This window comes from Nestor notabilis, unplaced genomic scaffold, assembly GCF_000696875.1.
Source record: "Nestor notabilis isolate BGI_N333 unplaced genomic scaffold, ASM69687v1 scaffold467, whole genome shotgun sequence".
NCBI classification, from domain to species: domain Eukaryota; kingdom Metazoa; phylum Chordata; class Aves; order Psittaciformes; family Psittacidae; genus Nestor; species Nestor notabilis.
This window is the reverse complement of record NW_009935991.1, coordinates 87,889-101,418: the sequence shown is the minus strand read 5'-3', so window position 1 is coordinate 101,418 and position 13,530 is coordinate 87,889. Positions and strand designations below refer to the sequence as shown.

Below are 13,530 nucleotides of genomic sequence, written 5' to 3'. Positions count from 1 at the left end.
CCACCAGGTCTGTAGTAACTAAAGCTATTGGGAAAATACCTAGACAGAATATTGTGTAAGAGAAGCATTTGCCTCAAGTCATAGTTTTAACACAAGTAATTAACAAGAGTCAGTCAATCAGCCTGTCCTCAAAATCTTTCACAGGCCATGCACAAGTTAGACCTTAAAACATGAGTACAAATAGCATGACCAGCCAGTTAAACATGAAAGTGGAAGCACATGCAATATTTACTCAATCTACAAACAAGCACAGAAAGCTACAAGTAGCCCAAATGTAAGGTAGAGATCTATTTTCATGTCAGTCTTCATGTCTGCAGCGAGTGTTACTTGCTTTATACCTGGGGAAAGGGAGCATACTGAGCCAGCAGGCAATCATCAGTATATGAATGTATGCACTTTAAAAGCTAAAAGCCTTTTTCTAACCAAATTTAAGTTCTAAAATACTTCCAAGCATTCAGGTTAAATCGAGGCAAATTATTCAAGTATGAGATCAGAGGAGAGTATTCCACAGTGACATATTTTCCCTTTGATCTCAAAGCAGGGAAATACAAAAGTACACTCAGTTGGAGACTCTATTCCTCAAATAAAGCAAACTCTGGTTGTCATCAGGTGTCCTCCTGAAGTGCTTAAAATGAAGATACTAGAATCAACTTCATCTAGAATAGTTCAAATAAGAATCGTTATGGTTAGGAGACCCTCCCTATGCTTAATGAGGGTTTTGTTACATGATGGGTTTTGTTACACAGATGAGGTATGTTGCCTTTTTTAAAGCCTTTAGTTTTTGAACTAGTTATGTCATCCAACCTGAAATGTCTTCAATTAAAAAGGGAAAGAAAAACATTTCTCATCACTCCCCCAGTTTCCAATCTAGTACCTGACTCACTACTATAAATAACACAGCTCTGCAAAATTCTCCGTTGCCCACCTCTGTACTGAAATCATTCCCCAGACCCAGGAGCTGCAGCAGTAAAATCAAGAGCAGAGTCCCTTTTACCAATGTCCATGAGATTGTTTAGAGATGGATCCCGATCAAGACTTGGCAAATAGTTCATAAGTCATAATAAAACTCCTGGTTTGTCTAATAAGAAAACTGCTTTGTCTAAAAGTCAGTGTGAAGATTCCTCTCTAAAAAAAGTCTTGGGTAAACCTTTTTTAAGAGAGAGCATGTGAATGCTATCTGGATCATACTTCAAGCCAGTCAACATTAAAACTTGCACTCATTTTACTGTGAAATAAGCGATGGGACTTGCCAAGTCACTAACTCTAAACCTACCAGGGTAAAATTATTACCAAAGTATTTTTGTGACTAATTATGGCCTCAGTTCTGAAACATACCCTCATTGTTACAGGCTCATCAGACGAAATCACGCTCCTATCGTGCATGAAAATAATAATGAGCATCTTCACAACAGTCATAATTTGTTGCCTGCCTGTTTCCACTTTCTAGGATTAAAATCCTTTACTCATGGCAATATGTGCACTCATTCCAGCCAGGGTCAAACTCTGCCCTCTAATGTGTTCACTCAAGTCCCACTGGAGGAGGTGGGAGTTGTGTGTGTGCTGTGAGGGCAGATTTTGGTCCAAAGTGCCGAAATGAAATGTTTTAGCAACATACTCAGGAAAAATGAGCCCTAAGTCCATAAAGGTAACTTAGTTTTGATGAAAGTGTGGCACTGTGGCATCACGTTTAAAGGATCGTGGCTCCTGTACCCACCTGATGCCCTAACTGGGGTATTTCTGTGGTATGGTTTAGGGACACTCAGCTTGGACATTGTCAGCACAGTAAACACCATGTGCTGAGATGTTGTACTCTGAAGCCCCTTATTTGGCACAGAAAGAGGGGGTTTTAGCTCCAAAAAAAACCCCTTTCTGGACTTTCTAAATACTATGGAATTTATAAAATTTCCCAAAAAATGCATTTGTCCAAATTATACATGTTGTTATAGGGAGGTTTTGGTAATGATTTAGACCTCAATCCTGCAAACACTTAAGAGGTGTGAGAAACTGTAGATGTGAGCAGTGTCTGGAGCTGCCATCACTGGAGCAACCGAGGGAATTGTAAGGCTGAACATTGTTCAGACCTGTAGAACCAGGACCTTACTTCTCCATGGGTAAAATGTAATTAATTAGAAATTACAAATTATCAGATCACCCTATCATTAGCAGATAAGTACACTATCAGCATTACAGAGGTGACAGTGGTCATGGCAAACACTTAGTGGTGGTGAAAAAGATGAAATGACTCTTGGATCTTTCTAACTAGAGTGTTTGAAAAGATCCTGAACATTTCTTAAAGGTGCTCATTGCTGCAATTGCATGTAGCTGGAGAACAACTAAATTATCAGTGGTTTAAAGCAGTTCTGCATGGCAGAAATGACAAAATACAACCTCCTAACAGCAAAGCAATGACAGACAGCCAGTTTTCCGAATCTCCTGGAATGCCCCAGTTAGATAAATGAGTGCTGTTGCGATGCTGAACTACTCCACATTTGTGAATTACAGTTTGCAAGATTTCAAAAATGTGTTTGTTTTGGTGGCTATAGTTAGTTCATTCAGATAGTTTCAGAAAATAGGCAAATAGAGATGTTTTCAGATGTTAAGCACTTCCATTTTGCATCACAGGTACAAGAAGTCAAGTTACCTGTAACAAGATAACCTTCAGGTTAGTTTTAGCTAAAGCTTCTCCTTCAGCTCTCAAATTATTAGCAAGCTGTTTTTAATGAAATCATAGAAAAACCATAGTCGTAACCTGAGGGAGTGAACAATGCAATACAGGGGCTTCTCGTCATCAAATCTGGCTTTGGTTCATATGCACAAGACCTGGACATAGTTGTTTGTGTACGACCACCGCCACCAAGGCAAGGCATTTTTGAATGTGTCTGTACCTCTTCACTTCTTGAAGCCCTTGTTGTGACATGGAATTTGATTTTGTGAATGCACCAACTGCATCCAAATGACCAGCCTTTCTGTGAGGCAGATTCTGTTTGCTGGGGGAGGAGGGAGAGTTCTGAAGAAAGTCCTAACAGCTATGGATCCATACTGAAAAATTTCTGCTTCTTTTCCTTTATCCCCCCTAAAGGCCTGAGTGTTGGGAACATGTTCTATGTCTTTTCTGATGATGGGATCACAGTCCTCCAGCCAAACGAATGTGAAATCCGGAGACACATCAGGCCCGAAGAGAGGATTTTCACAAGTTATGTAAGTCCTAAACCCAGCAGCTACATCTGACAGCTCTAAATCTCATCAAAGGGTGTTGGTGCTAAAGGGCACAGTGATGTTGGAGCTGGGTGGGCTTCGTGTGACATCCCTGAGGTGTATCATCTCCTCCTCTCGAAAATTAAGGGAACCATGTAAGTTATAAGCCTGGCATGGAGAATTATTGACACGCTGCAAAGAATTTGACTAGTTCCCATGTCAAAATGTAGGCAAAGACTTTTACTTGACCTGATTGCGTATCCTCGCCCTAAAGTTGTAGCTGGGCTGCTCGGGAAAGTACAGAAGTCAGTAGCAGCGAGATGCACACATCACTCAGTGGCCCCTTTTACTGATAGGCAAAGGGTTGGGCACTTTCTGCTCTTCAGAAATAGTTCCCCAGATTAAACCACAGCAGGGAGATGGGTCAGGATGCGCAGAAGAAGTTGGTGTCATGCTGGTCCTCTGCATCTACTGCCCCTGAACCGCAGACCCATGTCATCCTTGTTTGCTGTCCGGCATTTCCTGGCAGGCTGGGTTCACCAGCCCTTGCTGTAGGAAATCACAAGGCAAATGTGTTCAGGTGTCAGTGAATGTCAAACACAGCCTTGTCCACAGTGGAGCTCAGCATGACAAGGGGGATAACCTGTGCCTGGGGCCCTGTGAGGACAGTGTTTTCAGCGACCTCTGTTACGTACTCCTGTGCAGTAATGTACACCGTGTGTATGCTCGTGGATCTGTCAGTTCTCATAGAACACAGCTACAGCAATACACCAGAAATGCTTTTTTAGTCACTCCTTCGTTTAGTGGAGTTTTTTAAAAGGGGAAGCTGAGAATGTGGCTACCTTCTGAAGAAAGGACTCAGCCTTCCAGGGGAGAATCACTATCACGAGCCCCACAAGCTGGGTCAGGCTCTGCTGCCATGGGTCAGGGTCTTCCTGTGAGTCTGCATTTAGTACTTTTTAAATCCTAATAAATTTGTGGTTGATTCTGGGGTGTTTTCCCACTGGATTTTAATATACCTTAGTACAAATCCAGACTGATGCTCACCCCAGGACTGGCTTAATGTTATTAAGCCACACTTGAGCTGTTGCTGCTCAGAGACAGAAATCTTACGTTTCTTTTTTCCAAGGAGCTGTAAATATTGAAGAGGTGGGTCTGGAGAAACAGCTTGAAAAGAACAAAGGAGAGAAGGCACTTAAGGAAATAATGTCATCGCAGTGGTGGGCATGAAAGGGATTTTTAGCGTCATTACTTGACTGCCTTTCAGAGAGACCTCTAAGGGTTTCCTACCGATATCATAGGTCCCTTTCCCTTGATATAGGGAGGATTGGCTTTTTTCTCCCCTCCTTTTTCCCTTTTATTAGTATCTTGAGTGTTTGTCACACAGACAGTGACACCAGCCTACAGCTTCAGGAGGGTTTCTACAACAAAGGTTTCTTCATTTGCTGTTAGAAGGCACAAAAGCAGACAGAGCAGCTGAGCACTGTAGTAGGAGGGTTGGTGGCATTTCCCTGCTCCCGTTGCTTTTGGTGGATGCTGTGTCGTGAGAGCCCAAGCCCCACTGCAGAGCTGAGGATGAGGAAGGCAGTTTGGAGGCTGTTGGGTGCTTGACTGTGTGAGTGGCTGCTGGAAGCCCAGGGCTGAGCTTTTGTAGCATCTTTTCACTTGCAGTAGCATAGGAAAGAAAAATGCAGCCAAGCTGCTGAGTCTTGTATCTTCATCCAGTCTCCACCAAGGTACCTAAACCAACAGAGCTGTGCTGCTTAGTGTGAAATCTTCATCCATAACCATCACTCAGATACAAACCTGATGTTGGCATTGTTTTACCTTGTACCTCCTCTTTCCCGGAAGAGTTCTGCTGCCTTGCTTTCCCTTTGGGGTGGTTGTGCCACTATTTAAAGTGACCCAGCTGTTGTATTGACAAGTTTTAAACCCAGCACTTTTGCTCACTGAAATATATATATGTTCATTTTGTTTCACCCTTGTTTCCACACCACAGCCTGCTCCCACACAAATGCTCTTTCCGATAAAGCAGCTCAACAGAAGGGAGAGTGATGAAGAGTAGCCAACACGCAGAGGCTTGTTGGTGAGATTACGTGTGACTCTTCCAACTTAGGATACCAGTGAGCTCCCGCAAGCTAATACCAGTTTTGTACAGGACTCAGTGAGGATCAGAGACAAAATAATGGCATGAGGCAGCTGTGAACAGGATTTGGTCCAAAGCAGCAAGATTTGGTTCCTTTTGAGCAGAGGAAGTTTCTGTGTTGGAGCAATAGACTGTAGAACTCTGCTTGTCTTGCCACTGTTTCCCTGAGCAGCAGCATTTCAGAGCACACTCACCTGGACTGAAAATGAAGACTTGATGAAAAATATAAAGCTGTGATTCAATTAATGTAAATCACTGTTTTTTCAAAGCATAGAGTGTTATTTCTATTGCTCATAAACCCTGACAGCGCTGCAAGTCTCGGTGAACCACACTGTACTTCAAAGATAGATCCATATAGACACTATGGTTATTTGAATTCAGTGTGAGTTTGCAGGAGGTCCAGCTATTTAATGTCACTGGGTAGACCCAGGCTGCAGTGTGATATCTGAAAAAATAATTATTTCATGTTTTATAAGGGAAAAAAAAGGGAGGGAAATATCATCCTAATGGAATCCCCAGGGATTTTTTTCTTGTGGTGTTCAAGGCTAAGTTCTTGCTGCTCCAGACCCTGAACTTATAGAAATTAAACCTTTTCTCCTCTTCTTTTTTCCCCTTCAGGAAGAGATCTGTCCGAGAGTGGAAGGTGAAGGCGCTCACTCCTGCCTCTGGGCTTCGGCAGTCAATGTCAGAGACAAGTACATTTATGCGACACAGCCTAAGCTGAATAGAGTAATGATAATTGATATCCAGACTCAGAAAGCCATACAGGTACTTACAGGGGGAAGTCTTTATTCACTGGTGGCAAAAGACTTGATATGGGACAAAAAAAGTAGATCTTTGCCCAGTGGATCTGCTGACACTGCTTGGGCCTGTGTTGCTTTCACCCATGGGGTCACACCACGTCGTTTGTGTTCTGTAAACTTGCTGGCAGGAAAAAACACTCCTTTATGGGTTGGATATCACAGTCCCAGGGGTGCGTCCGCAGCCAGGCTTGCAGCTAGTGTGGTAATATATATAGCACAAGGATGAATTTCTGGCTCACGCTTACTGAGCTGCTGCCTGACCTCAGTTATAAGCAGGGTGGGAAGAATGAAGTGGTGTGGGTATAATTCAAGCAGAAATTGGTCCCTGATCTACTGGCTATCAGTAACAGCATAAGATGGAATGATGTCTAGCTGGATAACAGCAACGAGCAGCCGGATTTTTCTCCTGCTGATCCCTCAGTTAATCTGAAGGTGAAGCTGCACAATGAGTGCAACAGTGGTGCATGGGAATGTCTGCAGTAAACTACTATAACATTTGCCTTGTGCATTTGGGTCACTGTGCAAATACCTATTTCTGTTTTTTTAAGTCCTTGGATGTTGACCCGTTACCAACCAAATTACATTATGACAAGTCCCACGACCAAGTGTGGGTGCTTAGCTGGGGTGACATGCGGAAGTCCTCACCAACGCTGCAGGTAAGTCCTTACGCACCTGAGCCTTTGCCCTTCCTGAGCTTGGCATCATCGGTAGCAAGCTGGTTGGTTGCAGGTAATTAACAACGTTTAATGGTCTGGATATAAAGCTGCTCTTTCATTTGCATATCTAGTGTGTTTTATTCATCCCTCCTCCGTCCATCCTCACATATTTTTCCTGCTGTTTAATTTGTTTTTGAGCAATGACTGTGCCATAGGCTGGCAGCAGGACTGCTTTGTTGCCAAGGTCTGTTTTGTTTAAGGCTGATGACAGAGCCAAATGCTATAAAGTTGTACAGCAAAGGCTGGCAGCTGACTGTGAGCAGTATGAGCCTGCCGTGTTCCAAGGCCCAAGGAGGATGCCAGTGGGGTCCTGGTGCTCCTCCACGCTCAGCACCATCAGACCTACAGTGATACTGGGGCACAGTAATGCACGTAGGTTTGTACAACTAAATGAACTTCCATTTCTGGATTGCCCTGGAGGATTTATTCTGCTGTTGATGGTACAGAAACATTAAGTGTAGGCATCTAATTGGGCATTTTACTGCTGCTGTATGTGATATGACAGAGTTGACACCAAAGCTGACTTGATCCAGCTAGACATACCCATTTCTAGCAGTTATTTTCTGGCACTTGATTTCCTGGGAACAGAGGTGGCATGTGAATACTCCTTCTACCAGAAATATTTGCTTGGAAGTCTACATTAAAACATTCCCCAACAGCAGAGAAGGTTGGCTGTGCTTTCTGACCTAAAAACCTATCAATCTGGACTCCATGTTCTTCATGGGGATGCTGCCCCATGAAGGTGGGATGAGCCGTTCTCACCAGCCATGTGCTTCATCTGAGATAATGGCTGCAGCCTGCAGACTTGCCTTAACAAAGAACGGGCTAGCAACAAAACATGGGCATTTTCAGAAACGAAACCACATGGGGACAAATAAATGGAGGTTTCTGAGGCAGTGCCGCCAGCTTGTCACACCTGGGGATGAGCAGTTTCCTGTACAGGGTATAAGGAGATAAAATTGGCTCTCTTTACCCTCTCTGACTTAATTTCTTCCATCCAGCTGTGAGAGGTTTCTGTAATTAAAGGAGACATGGCACAAGCATGTGATTATTAAGAAGAACACACCACCTGCACAGTTGGAAACTTGTTATAAGGCTCCAGCTCTAAGATAGTCCTTTCTGTTATGCTTATGAAGTGCAGTTACTTATGTAGGGAGTGAGATTAACATCATCAGCAGCAGATCTTTCCTTTTTTCTGACCTTCTTCCCCAAAAGATGGGCAGTGACTAATCTGGCAAAGTTCATTCTTAAAACCCGCAGTGGTTTGTTGCAGACATGCAATAAAACATCTTCTTTTATCAAAGATGCTACTGCCGAGGCTGATCTAAATTCCCACTTGTTTTTTGGAAGTCAGGGATTTATCAAGCAGCCCGAGCAGCCGACTAATGGGATGCTGTTTAGCCATTACTGGCTTGTGGGAAGCAAATGTCTGGCCTTGTGAAAGCCCAGTGCAAGAGCGGGCATCTTTCTTGAGCAGTCTAATTGGAAGAAATCTAAGTGGCACGACCGGAACAGCTGTCTGAACTAAACCTTGTAGGGATTTAACATTTCCTTAATGAATTATGTAGCTATAAATTCAAAGCAACTCCTGTTGCACATTAGAGCAGCAGAAGTTCCTAATGAATGGACTAATGTCATCTTGAACTGAGCAAACAATTAAAGTATTTGACATTTTACCTATTGAAAACTCCTACCTCTCCTCTTCTGGAGCGGTGGAGGAGCTGAGTTCCCATGGCCATGGAGGTGGGCGCTGGCCAGCATGGAGAGGGGACAGCCAAAAGGGCCTTTCACTGCCTCTTCCTGAATTATATATGGTGCAGTATGTGGATGAACAGTTCTCCTTCAAAGCGATAATTAACTGCTGTGAGTTAGTGCTTGATCCTTCAAGCTGGTAAATTATCACTGTGCATTTAAGTGAGATTAATAAATATAACTGTGAAATAAATGTTTATTTTAGACAGTGAGGAATAAATTATGATGGTCTCAGTGTTGTCGTACGACTCCAGCTCCTGCATGACTGCTCTTTTTTGAGATACAGACATCTTATGAAAGTCACGTTGTGTACTTACCTTACAAATGTCAAGCCTCAAATACTAATTATTAGCACACCTTTTTCAAGACAGCTACACCAGGCAATATTTTGAAGTCATTAATCAATTTGAGTCTACTACATCCCTGGGACAAACCACTCAGTACCATGTATGACTATATCATCTGTATTTACCTTTCTGCCTTAGTCGCTGCTTTTCCTGTACTCAACCTTGTGTGTATTTGTTATAGGTCATTCCAGAGGCAAGCACAGGGGAGGAGCAGCATGTTATCCGCACGCCATTTGAAGGAGTGGATGATTTTTTTATACCACCTACAAATCTTATTATTAATCACGTTAGGTAAGAAATGATCTTAATGAATAGCAACAGTGACCATTCTGCTCTTTTCTAGTGGGCATCTGTCATGGTTTAAGTAGTCTTCTAGTAATCTTACAAATGGGAATGAATGAATTCCTGATCAAGCTAACTACTCTTCATTTTCATGTGTGAAATGGAGAAATGATGGAGCAAATTACTAATAGTTATTCAGTGAATCAAGGAAACAGCAAGAAACAAACCTACACTTCCTTAGAGCATGCACAGGCATTCAAACCTCAGCTTGGTCAAAAAGTTGCCTTTCCTGCCTCAAAACTGCATTATGGAACTGGGCAGAAACCTATGTCAAAGATTTATTGCCTGAAATGGTAAAGGTTTAATCTGCCTGAAGCATAAAGCATGGTTTTTCCACGTATTTCCAACTTGTTCGAATACTGGATCTCTGTGTGAGGTGTGTGGTTTGAGCAGAAAAATGGTATGCACTGCATATTAAAAAGCCCACCTCTATGAACCGTCAGTTTTGAATGTTAATGTGGTGTAGTGGTTAATGAGATTGTGTAACTAACATACTAATAACTTGGAGCAATACTGGCTGCTTCCCAGAAGGCACAAGAAGCCTCCCATTAACGTTATCAAAACTGACGATAACTGCAAAGCAATTTATACTGTACTTACCATGTTATAACATAACAACTCTTTAACCGTCGTCTGTCCCCAGTATAGTTTAACTAAGTTACACGTTCAAAAAATGATGATGTAACTCCTTACATTCATCTTAGGTTCCCTGCAGTGAACACCGAGGACAGGGGGGTCATACTTGAATGATTGTGTGTTGAATCTGATCCAAAATAAATAACTTTGCTTCCTGAAACACAAACTAATGAGACATACTTCATGGCTGTCACTCTCGATTTCTCCCTACCTCACTTTTCCACTTTGCTTTCAAAATATCCTTATGACTAATAGTAGTGCCAGGAGGTAGATGGCTCTTCTGAATGCTAAAGCCTGAGATGAGAAGGTGTGATCTGGGTTCAAAGACAGGAAGGTGGAATAATTACGCTATTTATTTTGTTTCATTGTCTTCTTGCTTCGGTGTGATTAATTGGCTGTATACAGACAACCTTCTTTAAGAAATCCTGCGTGCAGATAATTGTCTATAGTTTTCCATGTGCAAAGCAGAGAATGCTTTGCCTAATTCCCTCTTTCATTTGGTCGGGGCCAGATCTTTGTCCATTCTCTTACTCTCGGCACCGAAAAATAATTGCTCACAGTCTAATGAGACTTACTGAGATTATGTTCTAAATTCTCCACTCAGAAACAATCAATGGCAATCCCAGCATTTCCCAGGAAGGTGAATATTTAAACAGTCTCTTCTGCAAGCCAACAAATGTTTGTATGCAAATATTGCTGCGTATGTATTGCAGCTGCCTGTTATTTCAGATGGATATCTAGGAATGTATCCATTTTTATTAGTTCCCAGGGTACGTTGTTGTCTATTAAAACCTCTCTAAGTGCAAGGTTTTCAGATCACAGATTCCAGGCAAGCGCTGCGCCTCTAATGCAGCCGTGTGCTCATAAAACACATTCTGACCCACTTCTTAAAATTAAAGTTTATGATAAGAACCATTTTTTAACATCAGGCTTTTGGCCAAGTATTAAGGAAGTCTTGGGGAAAAAAAAAATGCTGTAAGGGAAAGCATTTTTTAAAGTGTACTTAAAAAGCACTCATCCAGGAGAAATACAAGTGTCATATCCAATTTCCCCACACACAGTGCACCGCGAGTCTCCACTGCAGATATTTTCTGAAGTCTCTAATGCATGTGAATATAATGGGAAAATGAAAGGCTCAGCCCAGTGGTTTTCATGGGATCATACACTACAGTGGCTCATTCTTGAGAAGTGAAATCATTGCAGGGTCTCTCATTGATAGATGGATTAAGAATGAAGAAATAAACACAGTGTTTTAAGCAGAATATGTATTATCTGCACACAAGCACGTTGTCCTCCGTATTTCGCAAAGCAATTTTATATCTTTAGGGGAAGAGATACAAAACTAAGCACTCACTTCGTTTCCTTCTGTCTGCATTGAATGGATGAAAAGATACTCGATGTAAAATTAGTTTTGGTAAGTCAGTATCAGTGACCTGTGAATCCAGGTGAACGCAAACAGGCTGTTTCTGTGGGCTGTCTCTCAAATTAAGCAGAAACCTTTCTTGGCTATTCTTGACCTTTTCTTGTCTCCAGCAAAGGTCAGGTGTGCTGCAGTATATATCTTTTACAGAGCATTTATTCTGTGTTCACTGTTGTCTTCCCTCTCTTGAGACAGAAAACAAAGACCCCTTTTCTTCAGTGCACCCTGGTTATGTTCCTTGAGAAATGTTTTACACTTTTCCTGGGCTGGCAGGACAGGGTTTCACGCAGTCTGCTCTGCATCTTAGTCTTGTCGGTAGTCCCCAGCACCATGAGGAGCAAACACACATCACAACTACCTGCTGGTGCTGTAATTTAAGAGATGAGGTTGGACATGGTCTTCTCTCGGTGGTTATACACATTGCTCAGAGTTGTTCTCTGGCCCCAACTTGGCAGTGGTATGCTTTATTTTGAACAGTTTTCTGGTTTGGGATTGAAGAAGTCCTGAGTATATATTGAATTACATCTTGCTAGACCTGAAACAGATTAAACACAAAACTGGTCAACAGTAGCCTACAGAACACGCAAGCCTTGATTATCATTCCAGTTGTAGATGATTGATCTTCTCAGTAAGATTTCAGCTCTTGAAGATGTTATTCAAATACCCAAGGAGATATGCAAGCTTCCAAGCTCAGGTTGCTGATTTTAACTGAAATATATATACCTCCTTTTAGCATGTTTTAGAAGTACTAAACCAAGAGATTTGTTATAGAAAAGAGCCAGGATTATTGCACACACTTCCAAAACCAGCAGCATAGAGTTTCCCAGTTCTGCTGACTTTTGTCTTTTCTCAAGCGTCTCAGCGTGTCTCCAGAGATGACTTCAGTGTCACATTTTCTATTTCAGGTTTGGCTTCATCTTTAACAAATCGAAGTCAGCAGTTCACAAAATTGACCTGGAAACTGTGACCCACATCAAGACCATCAACTTCAGAAACCATAGCTGCATACCACAGACCATGGCTTATACCCACCTGGGCGGTTACTTCTTCGTCCAGTGTAGGAAGAATAGGTCGGTGGCTGCATCACCACAGGTCATCATTGACAGTGTCACTGATGCTGTCATCGGCCCCAACAGCGACGTGTCGGGCACGCCATACATCTCACCAGATGGACGCTATTTGGTCAGTGCGGATGAAGACAGTGGCAGGATCAAAGTCCAGGCTCTAACTGTCCGCGGGGAAATCAAGTTGATTTATGACTTACAAACAGACATACACATATCTGATCTGACATTTCAACCCTCTTTCACTGAAGGCAACCAGTACTATATATATGCTACTTCACATTTGCAAACAGATGTGCTTTTTGTAGAGCTGTCAACGGGGAAAATGAATGTACTGAAGAATTTAAAGGACCCTATCACATCCAAAGACTGGCCCTGGAGCAGCTACAACAGAATTATGAAAGACAGTGGACTATTTGGACAGTATCTCATTACACCAGCTAAAGAGTCATTGTTTGTTATAAATGGGAGGCAAAATACGTTACGCTGTGAGGTTTCAGGTATAAGGAGGGGTAACACAGTGGTCTGGGTTGGAGAGGTATGAAGGGCAATAGCAGTAGAGCCTTCAGCAGGCAAGTACCGGTTGGACCTTTACACTGCGACAACTGAGCAGTAGCATTGTATATTTTTACACTGGGGGGAAAAAAATAAGAAAAAAACAAAAAAACCCTGTATAGGCTTCATGGTACAACTCTGGTCTACTTGCAAGTTTTATAATATAAGGTATGCTCTGCTAATAGGAAGTGGTTTTGAAGGGATGTTTTTTATTTGGGGGTATGATTTGTGGTTATGAGAAAAATGCTGGGAAGCAAATAATATCTCCACTGAGATATCGTATAAGCCACGAAACCTAATGATTCTGTAGAACAAATCCCATTTTGAGTTTCCATACTGAGGAGCTTTTATAATGTGTTCAAGCCATCCATTTTCTTTCCCGTATGCCTTGCCCGTTCCCTACCCCAACACAGAGACTACGGAAGCAAGGACTGCAGTTAAAATTCGTCTTTGGATGATGAGGGAAACTAAGCATCAGAGAGCAGTTTCCAACCCACAGAAACCTTGGAGAGTGATTTAATGAGAACTGATCAGTTTTCTCTGCAGGATGGCTT

General features: G+C 42.3%; 1 protein-coding gene across 2 annotated transcripts in view; it reads left to right on the top strand.

Annotated features, from left to right (window-relative positions):
- The window catches only part of FSTL4 (follistatin-like 4), a 196,492-nt gene extending 183,418 nt beyond the window's left edge, over positions 1-13,074 (top strand). For both annotated transcript variants that reach the window (XM_010018108.1, XM_010018107.1), the window contains 5 exons: positions 3,080-3,198; positions 5,960-6,109; positions 6,693-6,800; positions 9,141-9,250; positions 12,263-13,074. In XM_010018108.1, the coding sequence (XP_010016410.1) occupies positions 3,080-3,198; positions 5,960-6,109; positions 6,693-6,800; positions 9,141-9,250; positions 12,263-12,965 (1,190 nt within the window). In that variant the 3' untranslated portion in view covers positions 12,966-13,074. The remainder of the gene's footprint in view (positions 1-3,079; positions 3,199-5,959; positions 6,110-6,692; positions 6,801-9,140; positions 9,251-12,262) is intronic.
- Positions 13,075-13,530: the final 456 nt, after the last annotated feature.